Source organism: Rhinatrema bivittatum, chromosome 19 (genome assembly GCF_901001135.1).
Source record: "Rhinatrema bivittatum chromosome 19, aRhiBiv1.1, whole genome shotgun sequence".
Lineage (NCBI taxonomy): Eukaryota > Metazoa > Chordata > Amphibia > Gymnophiona > Rhinatrematidae > Rhinatrema > Rhinatrema bivittatum.
Window position 1 is genome coordinate 25525532 of NC_042633.1, and position 25236 is coordinate 25550767.

The 25236-nt window shown below is 49.0% G+C and overlaps 2 protein-coding genes across 3 annotated transcripts; one reads left to right on the forward strand and one right to left on the reverse strand.

Annotated features, from left to right (window-relative positions):
- Positions 1-68: 68 nt before the first annotated feature.
- Positions 69-12045, reverse strand: SCT (secretin). 2 transcript variants are annotated; one of them, XM_029585357.1, is made up of 6 exons: positions 11912-12045; positions 7073-7181; positions 6556-6657; positions 4043-4183; positions 3195-3375; positions 69-580 (listed from the first exon to the last, which is right to left on the reverse strand). In XM_029585357.1, exons 2-6 carry the CDS (start codon positions 7156-7158, stop codon positions 545-547), a joined length of 546 nt encoding a protein of 181 aa, XP_029441217.1. In that variant the 5' UTR covers positions 7159-7181; positions 11912-12045; the 3' UTR covers positions 69-544. The 2 variants fall into 2 exon arrangements, with proteins under 2 accessions (XP_029441217.1, XP_029441216.1); XM_029585356.1 differs by lacking the exon at positions 11912-12045 and adding an exon at positions 8419-10074.
- Positions 12041-25216, forward strand: IRF3 (interferon regulatory factor 3). The gene is given in 11 exon segments (XM_029585355.1): positions 12041-12200; positions 13042-13222; positions 13616-13799; positions 13880-13941; positions 19749-19803; positions 20314-20439; positions 20531-20629; positions 20935-21224; positions 21226-21301; positions 21514-21638; positions 25029-25216. Coding segments are annotated over 10 exon segments (1341 nt in total). The 5' UTR covers positions 12041-12200; positions 13042-13057; the 3' UTR covers positions 25188-25216.
- Positions 25217-25236: the final 20 nt, after the last annotated feature.

Genomic DNA, 25236 nt, shown 5'->3' on the forward strand with positions numbered 1-25236 from the left:
CGCGCACGCACACACACACACACACACACACACATACACATTTCAACACCAGAGAAGGCTGCTAAGGAAAACAAAGCCTCTTTTATTCTGCCGGAGGCACAGAAAGGAGCTGGTGACTCGGGAGAACAGTGATTGCACTGGACACCAATCAACATACCACATTGTGAGCAAGGGGAAGGTGTGTGCTTGTGTGTGGGAGCCAGTAAGGTATACATGTGGATATAACGTGTGCACTGCGTTGTTGCATGTGTGTAACTGGTGTGGGTAAGCTGTGAATCCATGCTATGTGCGTCTGGTGTTGTATGAGTCTGTGGATAGGTGTTAGGTGCATGGTTCTGTGCTACTTGGGTGCGGCTATACCTTATATGAGTTGTAATGAGTGTGAACGTATGTGAGTATACACACTGGGTCTAGGTTTGTGTTACATGCGGGTGAGCGTACGTAGCAGTGATGAGCCAGGTTCTGCAGGTGACTGTAGCTCAGTTCTGTCACAGGCATCGTGGAGAAGCAATTCAGCTCCATTCTTCCTCCATATCTTCCCTCATTATGGTGTGTCCTGCTGCACCCCGGACAGGTATTCCTGCAAAACAAACAGGAGAAAAGTAAACAGAAAGCAGGAAGCCCTCCACAAAGCCTAAGGACAGCCAGGAGCTTCTGCCAGGTGCACTCAGATGCAGGCCAGCTCCACAGCACACTCTACATTCTCAGTTACTGCAGAGTCAACAAAACTGGTGAAGCACAGGATGTGTTCTACCTTACCCCAGCACCATCCCAGTGTTTCAAACTCTTCCAGTATATGTGAGATAGAAGTGCACTAGCATGGCATGTCTCTATGTTTCCACCTCGGTTCTCTCTATGTGTCTGTGCACAAGGAAGATGTAAACATGTATTGTACAGGCACTGGCCACAGCTTAATGCAGCAAGATTATCTGGACACAGGGATATTCAGGAAGCAGAAAATATGATAACAAGATCACCCCCCACTCGTTCACAGACACCATGCCTTCTCTGACCTGCTTTATCAGTGGCAACAGGCGAGAGACAATGATTTCTATAAAACTGTCTCTCTCAGTGTGCCACTCAGCATGTCTCTTAGTGTGGCCGTGCAAGTGTGTGAGCATCTCAGAGTGCATCTGTGTCTGTCTCTCTCAGAGTATGCTTGTCTATGAGCACGTCTCTCAGCGTGTCTGTGTCTCTCTGTAACCGTGTGCTACCTCTCTCAGCGCGTCTGTCTTCTCAGCCTGTTTGTCTGCGTGGCTCTCAACATGCCTGTGCCTGAGCATTTGCGCTTCTCTGTGTATGTCTCTGAGTGTGCATGTGTTTGGGGTCTCTATGCATGGTCTGTCTCTTTCAGTGTGCCTCACGTGTTTCAATGTATGTGGCTGCGCGCTCCTGGCATTGATTTATTTATTTAAACGTTTTTTTCTATACCGTCATTAAGTTATTTACCATCATGGCGGTTTACAATAGGGCACGAATATTAAAAAATAGCTCAAACTTTACAAAGAAGGTGCCATTAATAATCGGTATCAATTGAATCGTTATAAACTATTTGATTTCTGAAGTAAGATTGGTACCTGTCTCTTGGGTGGGTACATTCGGTTTGTTGTTATTTACGTTTAACAGTGTGACAAAGATCATTTCCAGGTCGGCACTTGGAGATTATGTGCTCGGTGCTTTATGCCGGCTCTTCCTTATTTGTTTTCAGTGTTCTCTTTGTAAAAGGCCTGTTTGAAAAGCCAGGTTTTGAGGTTTGTTTTAAACATTTTGAAATCTCTCTGTAGCCTTAGTTCTAGGGGGCATAGTGTTCCATGACATGGGACCCGCCAGTGATAGTGCTCGCTCCCTCACCTGAGTTAGTCTTGCTGTTTTTACTGATGGGATGGTTAAGAGGGCTTTATTTGCTGATCTTAAATTTCTATGTGGAACATGTACTCGAAGCGCTGTGTTCAGCCAGTCTGCTTTTTCGTCATGGATCAGTTTGTGAATTGTGCAAAGTGCTTTGAATTGAACTCTTTGTTCGATGGGTAGCCAATGTAGATCAGCTAGTGTATCCGTGATGTGATCTCGTTTTCTTTTGCCTGTGAGAATTCTAGCCGCAGAGTTTTGTAATATTTGCAGTGGTCTTATTGATGTGTACGGTAAACCTAGCAGTAATGCGTTGCAATAATCAGTGCTCGCAAATATTAGTGCTTGGAGCACTGTGCGAAAGTTTGGTAAATTCAGTAGTGGTTTTAGTTTCCTTAGTACCATTTGTTTAGCATCCCCTTCTTTAACTTTTACTGATATGTGCTGTTTGAGGTTTAGCTCTGTGTCTATTATGACGCCGAGGTTGCGCACCTTCTCTGCTAAATCGATTTTTTGATTGCTTTTGAGTATTATTGGAGTTTGAATTATGTTTATGTTCTTTGGGGTAGATTTTAAAAGAAGCGCGATCAGCCTACTTTTGCTTGCGCATCAGACTCAAGCAAAAGTACGCTGGATTTTAGTAGATACGCGCGGAGCCGCGCGTATCCACTAAAATCCCGGATCGGCGCGCGCAAGGCTATCGATTTTGTATAGCCTGCGCGCGCCGAGCCGCGCTGCCTCCCCCTGTTCCCTCCAAGGCCGCTCCGAAATCGGAGCGGCCTCGGAGGGAACTTTCCTTTGCCCTCCCCTCACCTTACCCTCCCTTCCCCTACCTAACCCACCCACCCGGCCCTGTCTACCCCCCCCCCTTACCTTTGTCGGGGGATTTACGCCTCCCGGAGGGAGACGTAAATCCCCGCGCGCCAGCGGGCCTGCTGCGCGCCGGGCCGCGACCTGGGGGCGGGTACGGAGGGCGTGGCCACGCCCCCGGGCCGTAGCCACGCCCCCGTACCCGCCCCCAAAACGCTGCCGACACGCCCCTGGAATGCCGCGACGACCGGGCCCGCCCCCGACACGCCCCCGACACGCCCCCCTCCGAGAACCCCGGGACTTACGCGAGTCCCGGGGCTCTGCGCGCGCCGGGAGGCCTATGTAAAATAGGCTTCCCGGCGCGCAGGGCCCTGCTCGCGTAAATCCGCCCGGTTTTGGGCGGATTTACGCGAGCAGGGCTCTGAAAATCCGCCCCTTTCTTTCTAAGTGTAGGAATTTGGTTTTCTCAATATTAATTACCAATTCCATTTGGTTTAAAATGGAATTGGATTGTTCTAGGATTGCCAGGGGCTCACCTGTCTGCGGGCATGGCACTGGGAGAAAGACTTGTGTGACAGCCTGCAGAGCAGTTCAGGGTCTGGGAGGTCTGCTACATTCACGTCACCCTCATCTGAGCTCATCCATGCACCAGGGAGATCTCCTTCTGGAAACGTCCTCTCCGCGAGGTCCTCTGGTTCTGCAAAGGCCACTGTCTCCCTACAGAAAGACAGAAAAGAGACCTTCAACTTTTTCTCTGTTGTCCTTCTAGGCTTTCAGTTCGGAGCTGTACTAGAAAATTCAAGTTTTTACGTTCATGGTGGCTGCTGCTATGTGATGCTGGTCTTCTGAAGCGCACACTGTTCTTGTGTGTCATGCTCACAGCACAATTAGAGGCCACCACCTCTGGCACAGATGCCGTATGAATTTCTGTCGTGCGGGTCCTGTGTACCTGCTGCTAAACACAGCCAGAGCTCTGGTACATGCACAGACAGAGCTGAAGGATCTGTACACAGAAACAGCGCATGCATGTGTACACAAGGAGGGCTGGGTTTGTACATAGCCAGAGCTCAGATGTGTGTACATAAGGAGAGCCGAGGTATGTGTGCATGCAAAGTTGAGGTATTCTACTCATACAGGTAAGCTCAGGTTTGTTCACTGGCAGAGCTAAGGCATACATACACAGCTAAAGCTTCAATGTGTTTATACACAGGGAGAACTGAGATGTGTGTACACAGGGAGAGTAGAGGTCTGCTACAGAGGGAGAGTGCAGGAAAAGAAACCTCTTAGGAAAGATGCAGCTTGAAGAATCCAAGTGCATGTAAACACTACACCCCACCAACATAGAGGAGCACTGTGTAGCTATAAATCATCCTGAGTAACAGACCTTGTTAGATATCCTGGGAAAGCATGAAGGTGGGAGTCCTGTAGAGGGCTAAATTCTGGGGTCTGCTGCAGGAGATCTTTGCTTCTTTGTGCCAAGCTCGGCTGGGTCAGCTGTCGCCTCAGCTTCAGGTGACTTTCAGAGCTGGAAAAGAAACATCTGTTTCTGATGCAGTTAATATAATGTCAGCCACCCCACCCCCCCTTTCCCAATGCCGCCACTGTTGGACAAGAGGCTGGAGAATGCCCAAACAGCAAGTGGAGCCTAATGAATGGCTCAGAAAGCAGAAACCTCTGCATTGAACATAATATGAAACTGACAGAATAGAAGAAAAATGCCAATAAATAAATAAACCTACTGGACCTAATTAGCACAAAATAATACACCACACTTAATAAGCAATAGTAGCTTGAGATTTATTTATTGTTTGGGTACTTGCCAAGTACTTGTGACTTGGATTGGCCACTGTTGGAAACAAGATGCTGGGCTTGATGGACCCTTGGTCTGCCCCAGTATGACATGTTCTTATGTTCTTATCCCATCATATAACCCAACATCCCTTCATGAGTCTGTATTCCTCTCGTGTGACCCACCATCCCATCATATAACCCATCATCCCTTCATGACCCTGCATCCTATCATGTGGCCCACTAATTCCATCATATAACCCATCGTCCCTTCATGATTCTACATCTCATCATGTGACCCACTATCCCATCATGTAACCCATCGTCCCTTCATGAGTCTGCATCCTATCATGTGGCCCACTAATTCCATCATATAACCCATCATCCTTTTATGTGTCTACCATCCCATCATATGACCCATCATCCCTTCATATATCTACCATCCCATTGTGTGATCCATCAACCCTTCACATGACCTTCTTTACAAATTTCATCCTTGGGAGTGACATGGTGTCTAGGTCCCCTGTACTTCTAAAACACAGAAGTATGAAAATCTGTAACCTTTGAACCATTCTGAACCTCTGAAATGACTAGTGCTGCATCTTGTTTCTATTTTTTTTTCTCTCTTTCCTTATCTATCCCACGAATCTCGTGCAGCTGTTAGAACTGGGAAGATAGCCAGCGTTTTGATAAGATAAGGAACACAGAATGACCTTCAGTATTGATGTATTCTAACCTGGCAAAGCTCCCAGAGTTTGGATCTTAATTGGCACAAAACTCTAGATAAAAATGATGTCTTTGGTCGGAAACAAATAGGGGCCTTTCAGCGTACCTGGTCTTTATACCTAACATGGCAACAACAACAGAAGAAGATATGATTTCCTTTTATGTTTGATTTTCTCTTATGTTATTTGTTCATACTACCTTTGCAGGAGCTCCCAGGGATGGTAGGGGAGAAGGGTGGGGGGTGAGGGGAACAGAAGGGGGGGGATATGTTTACACAATAACTGAGAAAAGCAGAGAATCTGTTGTAAGTCTTTATTGCATCTATTCTACTGTCAATTTTGTTATTGTACATGCTTCACAGATGCTGTATGGTTTTGTATTGTAGGTATTATCTTTCTCTAATAAACCTTAAATTAAAAAAAAAAAAAATGATGTCTTTTGACTTTTGAAATGAGTATAGACACATGCCTACTGCAAGAAGTATTTCATATATCTAGTCATTAGGAGTTTTAGATGCTAGATGCCTATGTCATTTTGACATTTCTTTACTTATGTATTGAAGTTAGAAATATGTAATCAGGTGCTTTTCTGCCAATAAAATAGATAAATGGTGATAGAAGCAAATCAAAGCACCCAGATGGCATGACGAAGCACATGTGATGTAAACTATATCTAAGATCAAAGAATTTTTATAGCTAAATTCTCCTGGCCACATAACCTAACCTATATATGTAATTTTTAGTAATTAGAATACATGAGGCCAGGTAGCTCTGAGATAGTGTGACTTGACCTGTATTGAAATAAAATTAGAACTTAAATTCTTAGGCCAGGAGTCCATGAATTATCAACAAGAAAAAGAGTATATATACCGTGAAGTTTGGAAGCTCAGGGCTGCTATGCTATCCAGAGTATGGCATGCCTGAGATTCTGCAGACTTAACTCATTGGTAAGAAACCATCTTTTATTTTTTTCTGTATCTATGATATGACTTGATCAATTAAATATTTTCCTCATATAAAATAAAAATCATATTTTTTAAGAATATATCTGTGACTGAGTTATTGAGTGGCTCTGATCTAATAAATAATTAACTGAGCTCAAAATGATGCATCAACTCTAAGGAGCACTGATGTGTTAGACTTATGTAACATAGTATTCTATGGTAAAGAGAGTAACCTTAAAGGAACTCCTTATGAACATCTTTCTTACTTAGAATTACCTATCAGAGCAGAACCGAGACAATCGGACCTCCTTCCAACCTTTTTCCTGGCAATCGGGAGCAACTACCTTCCTCACTTTATAGCAGAGGCCCCTACCTTCCTGCTTTTATGGCAGTCAGGGACCCCCTACTTTCCCCCCTTTATGGCAGTCAGGAACCCTTACCTTTTCCCTGCAAGGACAGAGTTGATGAGTTTGCGAATGGCGGTGGATCCTCGTATGCGGCTGTACTCACTGGCAAACATCCCATCCACATGACGCCTGCTCCTACAAAGCGGGGTGGGTAAGGAGAAAACACTGTTACCAGGGGGTCATGTAGCCCCCATCACCTACCTGCCCTCTGCCTAATGCCACTATGAAGAACTGGTTCTCATTTCTTAAATTCCCTGCGGCCCTTGTACAGCATAAAACAGCTTCATATCCGCCCCAATTGGGTATTAAATGATGAAGGGCCACACCCTGCTGGAGAATGGCATTATGAGGTAGCAAAAATACATTTTCAAACACAGAACTTCCAGTGACATGGGACAGGTCTTGTCTCCTGTAATCTACCCCTTACACAGATCCAAGTGTAGGTCAGTCCCTGAGAATGTGCCGCAGGGGATACAGGAGGTAGGGGCAACAGCCCCTGAGTAATGCCCTCTCTCCACAATCCCCAACACAATCCCCAACCTAATCTCACCTGGCAGGTTGTGGGAATGAGTCACCCAACTGCAGGAAAACAACCAGTAACACCAGTGTCCTGAGTCCCAGTGCCATCAGCAACATGAGCTGGAGAGAAGGGAGGGGACCTGGGGGGGGGGGAGAAAAGAGGAGATGAAGTGAGGAGAGAAAGAGTGAAAGGGTGAACGGAGAGAGGCCAGGGGAGAGGAGAGAAGGAAGAGGTAGGGAATGGAGAGTGGTGAGGGGAAAGGAGTGTAGTGAAGAAGAGAGAGGGGATAGAGGAGAGGAGAAAAAGGCAAAATAACAGGAGAATGAAGAGGAAAAAGAGAGAACATGAGAACATAAGATGTGCAATGCTAGGCCAGACCGATGGTCCATCAAGACCAGCATCTTGTCTCTGACAGTGGCCAGCATGGACTGGACCTTCCCCGATGGACGGTCCAGTCCATGCTGCTCACTCCCAGAAGCCTAAGGTTATCCTGCTAAATGATATTTAATGGACCTGGCCCCTAGAAACTTATCCAGACCTTTCTTAAACTCAGCTACATTGCTACCCTTGGCCACATTCTCTGGCAGCAAATTATGTTTTGATGGGAAAAAATACTTTGTAGTATTCGTTTGAAATCGGCTACTAATTAAGTTTCATGGAGTATGCCCTAGCCTTAGTCCTATCTGAAAAAATATACACAGTATATAACCATTTCCTATCAACTTGTCTCTCATTATACCTGATTTTATAGAGCTCTATCATCTCTCTCCTCAGCCGTTTCTTCTCTGTTGGAGAGTCCTAACCTCTTTAGCCTTTCCTCAAAGGGAATCCTTCCATCCCCTTTATCATTGTGATCGCCCTTCTCTGCACCTTTCCTAGTTCTGCTCTGTCTTTCTTGAGATGGAGCAACCAGAACTGCACACAATACTCAAGATGCAGTCGCACCATGGATTTATACAAAGGCATTATGATATCCCGTTTTGTTCTGTCTCTTTTCCAATAATTCCTAGCATTCTAGATGCTTTTTTTTTGACTGCCGCTACTGAGGATTTCAACCTATTTTCCAGAATGACTCCAAGATCTATTTGCTGGATGGTGACTCCTAAAATACAGGTCCCAGCATTCTGCACCTGTAGTTTGGATCTTTTTGTCCTTGTGTATCACTTTGCACTTGTCTACATTAAATTTCATCTGCTATTTAGATGCCCAGTTCCCCGGTCTCACAAGGTGCTCCTGCAATCCCTCACCATCAGCTTGCATTTCACCATTTTGAATAATTTTGTGTTGGCTGCATGTTTCACCACCTCACTCTCTGCTCTCTTTTCCAGGTCATTAATGAACAGATTAAACAGCCCTAGAATCCACTGGGTACTTACTGTGTGGGGTAAATGAGATACAGCTCCTGCCCTTTCTCAGATAGGTGTGAGGGACCTGCTCCCAGGGTCTCTTTTATACCCCTAACTCTGGGGCAGGAGAGGGCATGCTAATCCCTGGCACTGCCCCAGGCAGCTGTCTCTAAATGTCATCAAACTGCTAATAACACACAATGAGGCCTGTGCAAACAGGGAACGTGGGAGGGCCAGCTCAATAGCACAGAATATACCCAGCCAAGAAATGCAGAACGGAAATGAGCTTTCTGCTTGCAAAAACACGGCACTTCTGGCTGCACTGACCCTGAAGATAACTGGAGGCGTCCCCTAGCCTCTGATACCTCTTACAGGGCCATCAGAAAAGGTGTGATCGAGCTTTGGGGAAAGAATATGGGCCCAGATCTGGGGGTGGGGGGGGGGGGGGGGGTAGAGGTCTGGAGGGAGCCTGCAGGGCGGAGAAGTTGGTTCAGACGGAGCCAGGTAAGCTCAAGGTGAACAAGTCCTCCAACAGAAGAGAGAAAAACACAGAAAAATAGAAATGATCCGGAAAAAAAATCAGAAAGCTCTTTTTGCCCCATTTAGTGGACTCACATGATCTTATTTATTTGATATTTAATTCCTACTATAACACCAGGACCGACGAACTCCTTGGCAGGGCTGCTGGTGTCCCAAGGTGAAGGGTGTGAGCTGCAGATAGGAAGAGGAGGGCTTGGTGGTGGGGGGGGGGGGGGGGGGGGGGTCAGAGGTCCGTCAGTAAAAGAGGATCAAAGTCCTGTACATTTCTCAGGGGCCTAGGGGGAGGGGTCTGGAGGAAGAGGCAAGAAGGAGATACCTGGCAAGGGTCCGGGTGTGCAAGCCTCCGAACCTCTCCCTGAATTCCCAGGGAGGAACCTCTGCGGGCAAAGCCCATACGCCTGAAAATGTAAGCGATTCAGGGAGAGGTGTTCTGATGGACCAGGAAAAGAAACACAGTCACTTTGGGACACCACTTGGTGGTGAATTGCTGTCCTCGGGGCCGGTGCAAAAGTAGGAAGCACCCTAGGTAAATGTTTGCTCAGGCATCCTTCCTGCCCCCAGCTTATCTATTGATAGCCCTGGCACCTTCTTTGGCAGCGTCGTCTCTGGTACAGCGCCATTCTAGACCTTGCACTAGATGGATCTTGCCAAGTTTGGCGCTCTAGGCAACCGCCTAATGGAAGCACCGACCCTGGCTGTGCTGGATTAGCAAAACTCTGGGCCTAGATTTTTGCTGCAATTGATCCATGAGGAGGGTCTGTGACACCATCAAAGTGACTCTCACATCTAGGTCTGAAGCCTTCCGGAGAGACAGCTGCCCTAGAGCTGAAATGGCGAGAGAAAGCCAGACCTGGCCCCTGCTGTGAGTAAAAGCGCCCACCCCCCACTCACTCACCCTCACCAAGGTCATCGGATTCGCACGGTTACATTGACTCACATCCGGGAGAAGGAGAAGAGTCCTTCAGGCTGGCACAGACAGCAATCATGAAGGAACCCTTGATAAGTTAATGAGCATTTGATAAGGTCAGACTCAGATGGATAATTAGTGACCTGTTTGCCTGATCAATTAGCAAAAGGTCACAATCTGAGTTCCCAGCCCCGTCACAGGATATTACTCTACCTACTCCTCTGTTTATACTGTGCGCCCTCCCCTCTCATCTCTCCCGTCATACTGTACCCCCTCTATTCCCCATCACTATCAGTGTGCCCCATCCCTTCACATCTTCCCATCATGGTGTTACTATGCCCCCTACTCCCTGATCTCATCACTGATACTGTGCCCCCTCCCCTCTGATCTCATCATTGTTACTGTACCCCCTCCCCTCTGATCTCTCCATCAGTGTTACTGTGCCCCCTCCCCTCTGATCTCACTGATACTGTGCCCCCTCCCCTCAGATGTCCTCCATCACTGGCACTGTACCCCCTCCCCTCTGATCTTATCACTGGTACTGTACCCCCTCCCCTCTGATCTTATCACTGGTACTGTGCCCCCTCCCTTCTGATTTCCCCCAACAGTGTTTTTGTGCCTCCTCCCCGCTGATCTTATCACTGGTACCGTGCCCCCTCCCCTCAGATGTCCTCCATCACTGGCACTGTACCCCCTCCCCTCTGATCTTATCACTGGTACTGTACCCCCTCCCCTCTGATCTTATCACTGGTACTGTGCCCTCTCCCCTCTGATTCTCCATTGCTGTTACTGTGCCCCTCCCCTCTGTTGTTGTAAATGGCTGAATTGCACACAGATTTAGCAGGTTAGTTGGGATCTATGCAATTTAAAGCTGATTTTAACCGTATATATGGACCATTGTGTGAGTGGTGTTTCCTCTGGTGTTAGTTTTACATCTCCAAAAAAAGATATAGATAACTCTCCAAGTAGTGTTACATTTGGCGGTTCATGGGCTTCTCCTGCGAACCGCCGCACTCACCTCCCCGGTCGGGCCTTCATCCCAGGCTCCCAACGCAGCAGAGCCCTGCTGCCTCTCTGCATGTCAGGACGCCACCAGCTCCATCCTGCCACGCGCCCAACCTCTCCTTATTTAAAGGGCCCGTGGCGCCCACTGCCTAGGAAAAGGCAACACAGGGCCCTAGAACCCCAATACACCTCCTACAGGCAAACAGAACCAGCTGGACTGTGACAGATAAAGGGGATGTAATGGCTTTGTTATGAAGAAAGGCTAACTGGAGTAGGGGTTCTTCAGCTTGCAAAAGACAAAGCTGAGAGGGGATATGAGAGAAGTTTATAAAATCATGAGTGGAATGGAACGGGTAAATAAGGAACAGATATTTGTCCTTTCAAATAATACTGGGACCAGGGAACATTCCATGAAACTAACAGGCAGCAGGTTTAAAACAAATTGGAGTAAGTACTTTTTCATTCACTGCACAGTCAAGCTGTGGAATTTCTTGCCGGAGGATGTGGTCAAAGCGACAAGCATAGTAGGGTTTAAAAGAGGGTTGGACAAGTTCCTGGAGGAAAAATCCATCAACAGTTATTAGCCAGGAGGGCTTGGGGAAAGCCAGCGCTTATCCCTGGGAGTGGGCAAGAAGGAACTGGATCTGATCTTTGGGAGTCTACTGGGTAGTTGTGACTTGAACTGGCCACTGTCAGAGCCAGGATACTGGGCTTGGTGGACCTTTACTCTGACCCAGTGTGGCATCCTTCCGAGGATGTACGTGCTAGCAGAACCTTTACCCGCACACAGAGAGGTGACCCTGACCCAACACAGAATAAGAATGAGAAAGGTGCAGGCAGAAACTGAGCTGGAAACCCCCCAGAAGCCCAACTCTGCCTGCAGTGCAGCCCCGGAGAAAGAGAAGAGGAAATGCATTTCCTCCTGCACTGAGAAAAGAGAGAGAAAATCCAGGACTTCCCAGCCCAGGAAGGAGCAGGAAAAACTGCGTCTGATCCGGGGGGGGGAAGAGGAGAAACAGCAGCCGGAGCCGCAGGATCGGAACCGGGATCTGAGCAGGGGCGATCCCGAACCTGCACCAGAACCAATGGAACCGTCCTCCTTCCTGTCCCGTCTGCGCTTTTTAATTCTTTCCTTTTACGCCCTTTCTGTCTCCCTTTGGCAACACCTGGCCAAAGCGTCAGAGCAGGCGCTTGCCTTGGCCCTGAATCTGTGACACAGCAGAGAGCGCGCGGGTTACGGGGCGTTCCCTCGGCTCGGGCAGAGCTTTCGCTGTCACGTGGAAAGGGAGAATCGAAAGAGAAAGAGGCGAGAGAGGAAGCCTTGGCTGAGAGAGAGAAGGCAGCAGAACCGGGACAGCTGGTGAGTGACCGCACTGGACACAGGGGGATTGCGGGACCGAACCCGTGCTGCCCTTTGCTTTTGGGCTTGCATGATTGCAGCCTCACGGACGACCCAGACGGGCAGAGTGTCTGCTCTGGGCAATCGCCCTGCTTGCCCAAGCTCTTGTGATGGCACTGGATATGTGTGTGCGGCAGCACCGCTATAAAAGCACAGAAACCTGACGGCAGGAAAAGACTGTATGGCGCTCATGCGTCCAATTAATTTAGCATCATTCTTGTAGAGATCCCCTGTATTTATCTCATGGTTTCCTGAATTCAGATACTATTTTTGTCTCTAGCACCTCCACTGGGAGGCTGTTCCATGCATCTATCACCCTCTCTGTAAAAAAATATTTCCCAAGATTACTCCTGAGGCTGCCCCCTTTCACCCTCATCCCATGACCTCTTATTCTACAGCCTCCTTTCCATTGAAAAAGGCTCCCCTCCTGTGCATGGAAACCTTTGAGATATTTAAGTGTCTCTATCATATCTCTCCCATCTTGCCTTTGTGTGTGTGTAAGACACTACTGGTGTGTGTGAGACAGTAGTGGTAAGTCTGTGGTTGACAGCACTGCTATGTGTGTGTCTGTATGTGACAGCACTGCTATGTATCTGTGTGTGTGTTTTTCAGCACTGGTATATGTGTGGGTGTGGGTTTCAGCACTGCTATGTGTGTGAGACAGCACTGTTGTGTGTGTATGTATGTGTGTGCTGGCATCCAGTTTTGGCAATGATCAGGACATGGTAAGAGCTGATGAGGGGAGTGATGGAGCCTCCGTCTGCCAGTTGCATATCCCATGCTTTTCCTTCCTTTCTCTTAGCCTCAGCACTTCTGGAATGGGCTCCCAAAAACCCCGAATTCTCCCCTGGCTGCTGAAGCAGATTAACAGCAGGGAGTTCCCTGGTCTGAGCTGGACTAACTTGGAGCACACAGAGTTCAGCGTGCCCTGGAAGCATGGCCTGCGGCATGACCGCTCTGATGAGGACTTCCAAATCTTCGAGGTGAGACAGCACAGAACACATGCCTTCCCAGCAGCCATGCCTCCCCAACTCCTGCTCCTTCCCAGCTCCTGTTCCTCTCCCTCTCTAATGCCTCCCCAGCTCCTGCTCCTCCCCCTCCAATGCTTCCCCAGCTCCTGTTCCTCCCCCTCTCTAATGCTTCCCCATCTCCTGCTCCTCCCCAGCTCCTGTTCCTCTCCCTCTCTAAAGCTGCCCCAGCTCCTGTCCTGCCCCCTCCCACTTTCCACCCCCCAGCTCCTGTTCTGCCTTCTCAATGATTGTACCCTCCTTCTCTATAACACCTCATCTCCCATCATGCCTTCCCCCCCCCCCCCTATAACACTTCCCCAGTTCCTCCCCCCATCTCACACTGCATGCTGGTTTGTCTTTCCCTAGGCTTGGGCCATTGCAAGTGGTGCTTACAATCCTGGGACAGACAAACCGAACTCCTCGGTGTGGAAGAGGAATTTCCGATCTGCACTGAATAGGAAAGAAAACATCTGCATGATAAAGGACCACAGCTCTGACTCAAATCACCCCCATAAGGTCTATCGGATACTCGAAGGCAGTGACTCACAGAGTAAGGACCTGGTTTTGTCTTGGAGTAGAGTGGGTCATCCTTCTCTCCTGTTTCTATCACCTTGTCTTCATTTCTTATAGGTCCAGATTCGGCTACAGCTCAAGAACTGTGTCACACGAGCAGCCCCTCTCATCTCTGCATGGTGAGGAACTGGTGATGCCACCCTGCAGGGTAATGATTGACGAGGTGTTGGGGATGGAACCCTGCAAGATAATGGTTGGTGCGGTGATGGTACCCTGCAGGGTGATGGGTGGTGAGGCACTGGAGATGGTGATATTGCCCCTGTATAGGTCCCTGGTGAATCCTCACTTGGAATAATGTGTACAATTCTGGAGACCACACCTTCAGAAGGATGGAGTCAGACCAGAGGGTGGCAACTAAAATGGTCAGTGGTCTTCGTGCTAAAGCACATGGGGATAGACTTTAAGATCTAAACCTGTACATCCTAGAGGAAAGGGGAGATAGGGGAGATATGATAGAGACATTCCATGCACAGGAGGTGAGCCTCTTTCAATGGAAAGAAGGCTCTAGAACGAGAGGTCATGCAAGGAGGTTGAAAGTAGGGGAGAGTCAGGAGTATTCTTAGGAAATATTTCTTTACAGAGAGGGTGGGGGATGCATGGAACAGCCTCCCTGTGGAGGTGGTAGAGAAAAAAACAGTATTTGAATTCAAGAAAAGAGAAATTACTACTTTACTGATCATTTTCTTTTTTCTAAGGAAGGCAGGCCAAGCCACTCAAGTGGGTTATGCACCTTTACAAGGTGCTGACGTCATGGACATATAGCCCTGCCCAGGCATCAGCCCTACAGTATTCTCTGGAAAACCCAAACACTGGACAAACTGATTATACTTGAACATGACCATTAACAGTCAACCACTCCTGCTTCCAACCAACTGGGAAACACTGAGCTCAGCAAAAAGAATTAACATTCACTAATCTTGGGGGCTGGTTTTGACACTTTATTTTATTTTTTATTTTATTTATTTACTTTTATATACCGGTGTTCGATTTTACATATCACATCGGTTTACATTTACCAGTCCTTCAAACGAATGAACAGAAATAACACTATGTTGTCCGCATACAAGGAACGAACAAAAGCAATTAGCAATTCAGCAGCCCAGGGCAGGTTGTGGATTGGCCTGCCTACCTTAGAGGAAAGGAAAGGATCAGTTAAGAAGTCATTTCTCCTTCCTCTGCATTCAAGCAGGCCAATCCACACCCCTGGGATGTACCAAAGCTACCCCCAAAAAGTGCGGGAGGCAGCCTGTGGTCCTGGTAACATTGCACATGCAAAACTGCGTCCTTCGGAGCCCGCACGTCCAAGCGGTAAAGCTTGGAGAAAGTGTTTGAGGAGGACCACCTCGCTGCTCAGCAAATCTTGACAGGAGACAACCTAAGCTCCGCCCATGATACTGCCAGAAGGTGCCCTAACCTGACTAGGCAAGAGAGACGTCGGCAATCACATAGGCGGCCCTGCCCAACGAGCTATAGTTGCCCACGTTGCCCGTTCATCTTGTCTACCTCCACCATGGAACACACACAGGCAATCAGGCTTCCTGAAAGATTTAGTCATCTTTACGTACCGCATCAGACCCCGCTTGACAGCCAAGGCATGCAACAGAGGATAATGGCGCTCAACTCTATCCCTGTCCAGCATGTACAGGGAACTAGACTGATTCAAATGAAACTCCGAAACCATTTTCGGCCAAAAAAGAAAGATAAAGTCTTAAACTGTACCACCCCTGGAATCATTCATAGAAATGGCTCATGGCAAGAAGGAGCTTGCAGCCTGGAGACCCGGCGTGCTGAACAGATCACTACCAGAAAAACTGTGCTCAAGGTGAGCAGCTACAAAAAGAGACCATGCAGTGACTAAAAATTAGGACCTGTCAAAAATCTCAAGACCAGATTAAGGTCCCAAAAAGGCACCAGTAGCTTCAAGGGAGGATGAAAATGCTTAACTACCTTCATAAACTTGGACACATCTGGATGGGAAGAATGTTCCACCACTGACAGAAATACAGGTTTGTTCTGACTGGCAATCTTCCGAATGAGCCTGTTTATACTCAGCCATGGCGGGAACGCATACAACTTCTCGCTCTGTGGCCAGACCTGAATGAGAGCATCGAAACCCTATGCTCTCGGGTCCCTTCTGCGACTGAAGAACTGTGTACTTGCACATTGCTAGAGATCACCAGCAATCCAGATACGGAGAACCCCAGCATGCCACTAGGAGTTGAAAGGCTTCGTCTGCCAACTCGCACTCTCCTGGGTCCAAGGCCTTCCCGCCAAGGAAGTCAGCCCATACATTGTCTTTCCCAACAATGTGGAAGGTGGATATGTCCTGGAGATGTTCTGCTCACACCATGAGCACATCTACCTCCACCGACACCTGCTGGCTTCTGATTCCACCTCGATGCTTGATGCAGGCCACCAATGTGGCATTGTCTGACGTTATCCTTACCGTGCAAGTTTCCAGCTGCTCAGTGCGCTTCCACTGCTGCTCCTTGGCACTCTAACGACTTTGCGCCACCAACTCTTGACAGTGAGCCCCCAATCCAAAAGGCCCGCATCCATTGTGAGCACTAACCAGTCCAGTGTCTCCAAGGAAACTGCCTTCCTGAGATGATCTGCTTGTAGCCACCACTGCAACTGGATGCTCACTTCCAATGGCAAATGGAGTCTCACCTTGTACTCCTGTGACTGCGGACTCCTGTGACTGCGGATTCCATCGGGAGAGAAAGGGGTGATGAAGGCAACCATCGACCCCAGGACTTGCAGATAAGACCACTCCGCCAGGCGAATAGTTCTTTTCAGGGCCTGAACTTGAGTCATTAACTTCTGAAAATGACTCTCAGGCAGAAACACTCTGCCCTGCTCCATATTGAGTTGCATGCCAAGATCCTCTAGAATCTGAGGCAGCTGTAAACCAATCTTGGCCAAGTTCATCATCAAGCCTAGTTCCTGAAGCAAGGAGATCACCTTGTGAGAACTCAAATGCCTCTTCTCTGCCCTTTTGGCTTGAATAAACCAGTCAGCACTACCACCACTCTGACCTTGGAGAAGGTCTTGAGCGCAGCAGCCAACCCAAAGAGCAGGGTCTGAAATAGATAATGATGTCCCAGAATGGCAAAGTACAGGAAACATTGATGTTCCTGGCAAATGGAAATATGTAGATAGGCCTCCATCAGGTCTAGAGACGTAAGAAATTCCCTGTTGTACTGCCATTATTACAGAATGTAGAGGTTCCATCCGGAAATGAGTCACATACAAATGTTGATTGACTCCTTTGAAATCCAGTATGGGCCGAAAAGACCCCTCCTCTTTCTTGGGAATTACAAATTAATGGAATAGTGCCCTGGATTTTCTTGGGATCTGGGAACAGGAATTATGGCTTTCTTATCCAACAGTCTCCTTAACATAGTCCCCACTGCCACTCTCTTCTGTAGAGAATTGTATGGAGAGACCATAAAGACATTCGGAAGAATTCAGAGAAATTCCAGAACATAGCCATCCTCATCACTGTCAATACCCACTGGACCATCGTAATCTGGACCCACCTTTGAGAAAAGCGAGATAGGCGCACACCTTCATTGTGAAGATCAAGGTGCTCCAGCTCGGAGCCCACATCCTTACGAGGCTTTCTAGGCCGAGAGAACTTCTGAAAGAATGAGACCTTTTGAGTAAATGCTCTTATGTAAGGATGGTATCCCTGGAGTGGCCCTTTGCCCCAAAGGATGTGATGCTGCCCTCTTGTCCTCCGGCGTGAACAAAGGAGAACCCTTAAAAGGTAACCTTGTGAGAGTGGAACTGGAAATAGAATCTGCTAACCAATTTTGCAGCCACAAGTGACATTTAGTCACTATCACGGCAGCCACCCCTCCAGCGGCCGACCGCACCAAGTCACAGCCCACATCTGCTAAGAATGCAGCCCCTGGGTCTATCACTGATCTGCCTTTGGAACAGCACTCTTTGTGTCTCCTGCGCCAACCAGCCTGAGGCCCCGAGCAAGAAGCAATCTATAGATTCATTGCCATGTCCTTAAAGACCTGCTTAAGGATAGCCTCAATCCTCCTTATCCTGAGCACCTTTTAGAGCTGTCCCCGCTTCCACTGGAATGGAACATCGCATACCAAGGCATCCACCTTTGGAAACCGCAACTGATCCCATGCCTTCGGATCCAAGGGTAAACCCGCTAAAGCATGCCTCCTTTCAAAACTTGCCTCCAGGGTGCTCCATTCAAGGGCAATCAACTCTTGAATTGGATGCAGGAGGTGATGACACTTTGCATAAGGTGACCGATAAGGGATCTTTAATTTGCAAGCCTGTAGCGTCACCTCGGTCATACCGAGCATCTTCAGGGTCAGAGGCAATTGACCCGGCAACACATCCTTGTGAAAAAAACAGAATAAAGTCCAATGCGGTTCTAAAATCAGGTGGAAATTCTCCCTCGCCCAGAGGGGAGAAACCCAAGCCCCTATCAGAATCATCCAACTTATCATGATCCACATCCCCAGGGACCGCTTCCCTGCCGTGCTTGCCCACAGTGGCTGACAAGTGGGAATACCAAGTACAAGAACCCTTCTTAATAGGTTGCAGAAAAGTCTGCAGACCCTGGGAAAATTCCACCCAGGAAAAGGAGGCTGGATCCATACCAAGGCCCATAGGCCCAAACTGTCATCGGGAACAGGGGGAGAGGGGATACATCCGCTTTGTCACCTGCCGCCCCACTCCCTTCCAGAATCAGCATAGTCCGAGGGGATAGTCCAACATTGGCCAAATCCGGAGTAGCCAATTGCCTTGAGCAGCCAAACAGCTCTGATACACCAACAGTCCCTGGAAGTACACTCGGAAATGCACGCCCACAACTAGGCTGTGTTCGTACATGCTCAAATACCCCCACACGAAACGTGCACAAACATACGCCGTGACCATAGTCGCACAAGTACATGCATACGTGTGCGCTTATTTCATTACACCGCCACACCGCAAGAATGCGAGCACACACCTGCACACAGGAAAAAACACCGCCGCAGCCTACCATGCAGCTGACTGAACTGAGCCTGAGCAGCAGGGCCTAGCCAAAGGTTGCTCAACTCACCGAGCCTGAGTCGACTCCGCTGTACACTAACTCCCCAGAGAAATGAGAGGGAATGGGGTAATAGACACAGGAACAAATGCCAAGGGAAGAAGACCCAGTAAAGAGAAAGAGCTCCCCGGCTGAGAATACGATTGGGTCACCTGCTATGGGGGGAGAGGGCACAAGCCTTCACCCGCCAAGCACTCCCTCGTCCTCTTTTCCAGCTCCAGGCAGAGAGGGCAGAAACCTTCACTGCTGAACACTCCCTCATCCTCTTTTCCAGTTAAGGGGTGAGAGGGCACAAGACTTCACCACCAAGCACTCCCTTGTCCTCTAACCACTTTTTTTGTTTAAGTCTTTGCCTCCCAGAGTTAAAACACTCAGCTGAAGGAGGGACCAAAAGGGAGTCACCTCAGGAGCTCAAGAGGTGTGCCAAAATATGCTATGTTCTCCTAAATTTTCATCTTTTTTTTTTTTTTTTTAACAAGCAATCCCCAGAAGGGAGATGCATGTCCACCATGTGCTGGAGACTGAGAATACTGGTGGGCTGATGTCAGGGCAGGGCTATAGGATAGTGACATCAGTGAGTCAGCTATACTCTGTCTCCATCTGCTGGTAGGAGTGCATAACTCACTGGTGCAGATCGGCCTGCCTGAGTGCAGAGGAAGTAGGGGATAAACACAGGGGATCTGTAAGGAAGTAATAGGAATTATAATGCTGAATTAATTGCATGGATGGGCAGACTAGATGGGCCATACAGTCTTTTTCTGCCGTCATGTTTCTAAGTTGCAGGAGAATGGTGGTGTGGTAATTCCACTATTACTTGCAGGACTTTGGGTAATGACCTTCTTGGTTTCTCCTTAGGAGGAAAATTTACTGTCAGAACTGAGCAAGCCGGACCTGTCTCAGGCCATGGAAGGTGCGTGCATCCCTGTACTTGGGAGTGTGGAGTCAGACCAGAACCCTGATGATTGGGAGAGGGGAGGGAGGCTGGGACCTCTGCTCCCAGGGCAGAGTATATGTGAGCACATTCTTATTTCCAGGCAAAAAATGAAGCTGATGGTGGCTGTGTTTTTGTCTTCAGTGAACGGGATGTGGAATTCTGTATTCAGATTCTAAGCGGACATTATATCTGTGCTAATAATCTCGTGTAGTGCTTTATATTCTGATGCTGCTGTGTCAGCAGTTCCTATTTGTATCCTTTTTGGGTTATTTTTATTACTTCCACATTTAGAGGATGCCCTAAACCAGGTCCCTGCCCCAGAAAGCTTACAGTCTCCGTGTGCACCCGAGGCAGCAGGAGGCAACTGGACCCTACCCACAGGTTCCCAGCCCAGAAGTCTTAACCCCCTGCCTGAAAAAGCAGAAAAGAGATCAAATGAATGAATCTTTACCCATGTTCCACGTCTGTTGTGTCTGTGTGTTCCAGAGATGCACCTGATGACTGAATCTTACCCACCCTACTCTGCTTTTCAAGACATGACATCGCTGCAACAGTCACCCCCGGGACCCTCTCCCATCTTTACTGCAGCAGCCAGCAGTAGGGAAGACCCGGGTTAGTATCTCCAGCACACGAACGACTGCGTCTGGGGTCTGAGAGCCAGGGGCTGGCACGCCGTGACCCGTCTTCTCTTTCTTTCTGGCAGAGATATGCTCTCCCCAGAGCTATTTACCCCTCCCAGGGCAGAATATGGCACCCCTACAACCCAACCCACTGGAGCACTTCTTTCCGAACCAGACCCTGGGTGAGTGCCCTGCTCTCTTTCCCTGCTAAGTTATCCAAAATCTTGCAGATTAGTAGGTTGGGTTTTCATTTTTTTCCCCTAAGGGCTCTGTTTTGTTTGCTACCTCAAGCCCACAGTGAGGGCTCCTGCACAGCCTGCTGGCCATGCTGCCTCCTGGACCGGAGGCCAACGTGGCAGCCCAGGACGCCATTCCCCCTCTCACCGTGCTTCCTGCAGCTTGCATGTAACATGGGGAGCGGGCAGATAGCCCGTGGCAAAAGAAGTGGGTGCCTGACCTGGCTGTCTCCCTCTCTTCCGACTTGCAGAGACCAACTTTGAGGTGAGTGTGTTTTATCGTGGCCACAAGGTCAAGAGCATCACCGTGAAGAACAGCCGTGGCTTCCGGCTGGTGGCCTGCGTGGGCGCTGGCCCCCTTGAGGGGCTGGAAGACGTGGTACTGCCAGACCCCTCCTCCCTGAGCGACAAGGAGGCCGTGAAAGCCATTCAAAAGCTGCTGGATAACCTGAGACAGGGGCTGCTCCTGCAGGTGAGAGGCGCAGACATTTGCGGGACCAGGCTGGGGAAGTGCCATGCCTACTGGACCATGACAGAAACCCCCCCCCACCACCGTGGAACCCAATGAGATTGCCAAAGGATGCACCACGTTATACACAATGCAAGAGTTTATTTCAGGTAACCTCTCCTTCTCTCCCTGCCGTTTCCTAACACATCCCTCTACCACTGAAACCCTACTGTGCCCTGAAGGGACCCCCGAAGACTGCTAGCCCACTGCAGTCTGGAGTCACTGTGGCCACCAACAAAGCCTCCCATGCTTGTGCTCCTTCCTACTTTACTTGTGCCTCGATGCCTTTGGCTCCCATCAGTCTGTCTCTTGTCCCCCTCAGACTTGATCGCATTCATGAGCGGCACGAAGAAAGCTTCCCCTCTCTACTCCATGTGGCTGTGCCTGGGAGAACTCTGGCCTGACCCTGCGCAGAAGCCCTGGACAAAGAAACTTATCATGGTGCAGGTAACGATGAGTTCAGTGTCCTAACCTCAAGTCCTTTCCCTGTCCCGGACGCGCAGCAGCACGAAGGTCCTATTCTGTGGGCCCCGCAGCGAATGCAAGATCATGATGGGAGGGGAGATGGTTGATCTGTAGTCTGCACTGGACATAATGTAGGGAGCCTGTAGAATTGCACGCCAAATATGCCTTGAATCTTAACCACCAAGCACTCGATCGTGCCTCAGTCTTTCTATGCCCCCAGGAGTTTACGCTCCGTTTCCGATCTTAATGTCATCCACAGAGAGACAAACGTTGCCTTCTAACCCCTCTGCAATATCACTCCCAGAGATATTGAACAGAACTGGCCCTTGAGTCACTCCACTACGCACTGCTCTCTCCCCTGAGTGAATTTCACTTCCCCCCCATCCACTGTCGTCTGTCCCTCAACCCTTTTCTATTCCAGTTCCCCACCGCAGGACCCATCGCCAGGCTGCTCATTTTAGGTGGGAGCCTCCTGTGCCTGACCCTATCAAAAGCTTTGCTGAGATCCAAATAAAGCGCATCCAGCACCCACCCTCGCAATCTAATTCTGTGGTCACCCAAAGAAATCAGAGCTGGCAGGGTATAGCCGTGCTGCTCCGGATCCTGCTGCCTTCTTCTTACACTCCATTCTCCTTTCCTTCATTACTTTTCCCCACCACAGAGGTCAGGCTAACCAGCCTGGAATTTCTAATTTCCCCTCTGGTACCACTTTTAAGAGGAGGGATAACATCCTCCATGCTCCGCTCCTGTCTCCAACAGTCGATTAAACAGATCCTTCAGAGGACCCACCAGAACCTCTCTGAGCTCCCTTCCTATCCTGAGATGTAAACCATCCGGCCCCGGGGTTTGGCCACTTTCAGTTTTACTAGTTCAAGACAAACACTTTCCACCCTACTCGCACCTGTATCCTTGCCAACCATCAGTGGTCCTTTCTCCAATCCCTTCTTCAGTTAACATCAAAGAGAATGTTTAGCATTTCTGCTTTTTTTTTTCTCTCCACTTATTTTCTCCTCTTTGTCTTGGAATGCCACCTCTGGTCTTCCTCTTGCTGACATAACTATAAGAAAACCCTCCCTTTACCTCTTAGCTATCTTTTCTTCCACGCCCAGTTTTGCCATTCTGACTCCTCTCTCCACCTCTTTTGGCTTTGCCAGACATTTTTTTTTCCCTGTATTGTTCTTTTTGAGATAAGAGCAAGGATCACTTGCTACAGGAAAGTAAGATTAAAGCAGGGGACTGGAGTTAAGTCTTCATTATAACAAGAATGAACATGAAAATCCGCCCCTTAGAGAATAGCCACTGCCATTAGCAATGGTTACATGGAATAGAATTAGTTTTTGGGTACTTGCCAGGTTCTTATGGCCTGGATTGGCCACTGTTGGAAACAGGATGCTGGGCTTGATGGACCCTTGGTCTGACCCAGTATGGCATTTTCTTATGTTCTTATGAGCAGACTATAGGGGCCTTGTGGCCTTTACTGGTCATCAGATTGTTTGCCTGTTTCCCTCCCCCACCTTAAGAACATGCCATATTGGATCAGAGCAAAAGTCCATCAAGCCCGGCATCCTGTCTCCGACCATGGCCAATCCAAGTCACCTGTACCTGGTTGTATCACAAAAACTAGGTCCAGTCCTTCCTACTCACCTCTGCGATAGGCAGTGGCTTTCCCAAGTCTACCTGGCTAATAATGGTTTATGAACTTTACCTCCAAGAACTCCAATCCCTTTTTGAACCCCAGCAAAGCCCAACATCTTCTACCACCTCCTCCGGCAACAAATCCCACAGTTTAATTATGCGCCAAGTGAACAAACACTTGCTCTGATTTGTTTTAAATGTGGTATTAGCTTCATGGAGGTCCCTCACTGTCTACCCTATGCAGGCTTGAATGCTGCCGCTGATTTGGCTCCTGAAATCTCCGCCAGGCATTCATCGCCCTCTGAGAGAAAATATTTTCCCACCTACCCCCCCCCCCCCCTTCAGTTCCAGACGATGACCCTCTCGTCCTTGAGCTTCGCATTGGATGGAAAATGCTAGATCCCTAAATGTGTTTGTATCATCTCTCTCCTCTCCCGTCTTCTGCAGAGCACTTCTTTAAGGAGGCCACACACCATGTTGTCGGCTTTCCTTTGAACTGCCCCTTAAGAGAGAGAACAGACGACGGCAGACAAAAGCCATCACGGCCCATGGTGTGTGCCTCCGTTTCAGGCTGGAGCACTGCAGGACAGCCCACTTGCTATCGGGCTTTCCCCCCTTCACATCTCTGCTCCTGGCGATTCGTTTGTGCTTTGCCTCTGCCACCTCCCAGGGAAGGTCATTCTACTACTCCCACCACCACCCCACTTGCTGTGAAGAAATGGTTTGTGCCGCTGGTCCCAGCCAGCGGTACAGAGGCCTCATCACCTTCTCCATCGTGCCGGTTACCCCTCTCCCCATGCATTTCACAGCATCAGGCCTTAATAATGAATCCATCTTTAGTTTATTTACACAGCATCCCAAAACTGGCCAAGGCAAGCTACAAAGAAATAAGAGCCAGTGCTGTGTGGGCCCAATCATGCCATGGCGCCTCTCCTGGGCAGGAGACTTTTGCTTTCTCACCCCTTCCCATCATGCATCACACCCTTGGGTTTCTGCATCGCAAAGGCAGAGTTGTTTGGTTTTGGTTTACGTTTTTAGGGCTAGAGCAGTGTCAGCAACCCTTGCATGTTCTTCTATAGTATTTTGTTTTTAACCCAGTGACATGCAGAGAGCCTCCCTCCCACCCCCCTCAATGTTCCTAGTCTGGTCATTGCAGTAACAGCCCTGATGCCATGCACCAAGGTACCTTCCAGAACCCCCTGGCATGGGTTCTAAATCCAGTCCCCAGCCGCCACCCTTCACAATGACCATGGCTGGCTGCTTCCCTCCACCCCCAGGAACTGAAAGCTGCCAGTGCACCATTCTCCAGCCCCACCCAAACTGGGGCTCCTCCGCATGGCAGCGACCAGCACTGGCACCGAGCCTGCCCTTCATCTCTCTCTCTCTCACTCGTCCCCCAGCATGTCAATCCTGGCAGGTAGACTGGCTCCTGTATTCAGACACCACCTGTACACACAAGGGAAGGGCTGCCCTCAAAAGTCCTTGTTCCACCTGAAGGAAGGGGAGCTCATCCTTTCTCTACTGTCCATCTGGCTCTCACTCACCTTCTGGTGTCACCCTGCTGTAGGATATCCAGCTTGCCTCATTCTGTGATCTGTGTACTCCATATCACTGCACATTCCTTCCCAAACCCCTGTCTCTTATGCACACTCTCCCCTCCCCCTTCCCAGGTCACCTCTGTGCTGTCCCCTGCAACTCAGTCTCTTCCCTTCATGCTCGCTCTCTCTCTCTCCCCAGGTCACCCCCGTGGTGTTTATGCACCTTCATGAGATGAGTTACTCCACTGGCGCATCCTCCCTGCAAAGCTCAGAGCTGAATCTGCAGATCTCAGACTCACTCAGCAGCGAGAGTCTCCTCTGGTACCTGCGGGACTTTGAAGAGAAAATGGACCATTAACCTCTAGCTCCTCCCGCAGCCGTGGCACTCAGCCCCTACCCCTCCTGGA

Bases quoted from the DNA above. Each gene is read 5' to 3' on its own strand.
- SCT (XM_029585357.1), bottom strand. From the start codon at position 7,158: ATGTTGCTGATGGCACTGGGACTCAGGACACTGGTGTTACTGGTTGTT. The intron at 3,376-4,042 runs GTCTGTTACTCA...GTCTTTCTGTAG, and splicing joins TTCCCAGGATATCTAACAAG to GGAGACAGTGGCCTTTGCAG. The intron at 581-3,194 runs GTGAGCCCCTGG...TTTGTTTTGCAG, and splicing joins AGTGCCATGCCCGCAGACAG to GAATACCTGTCCGGGGTGCA.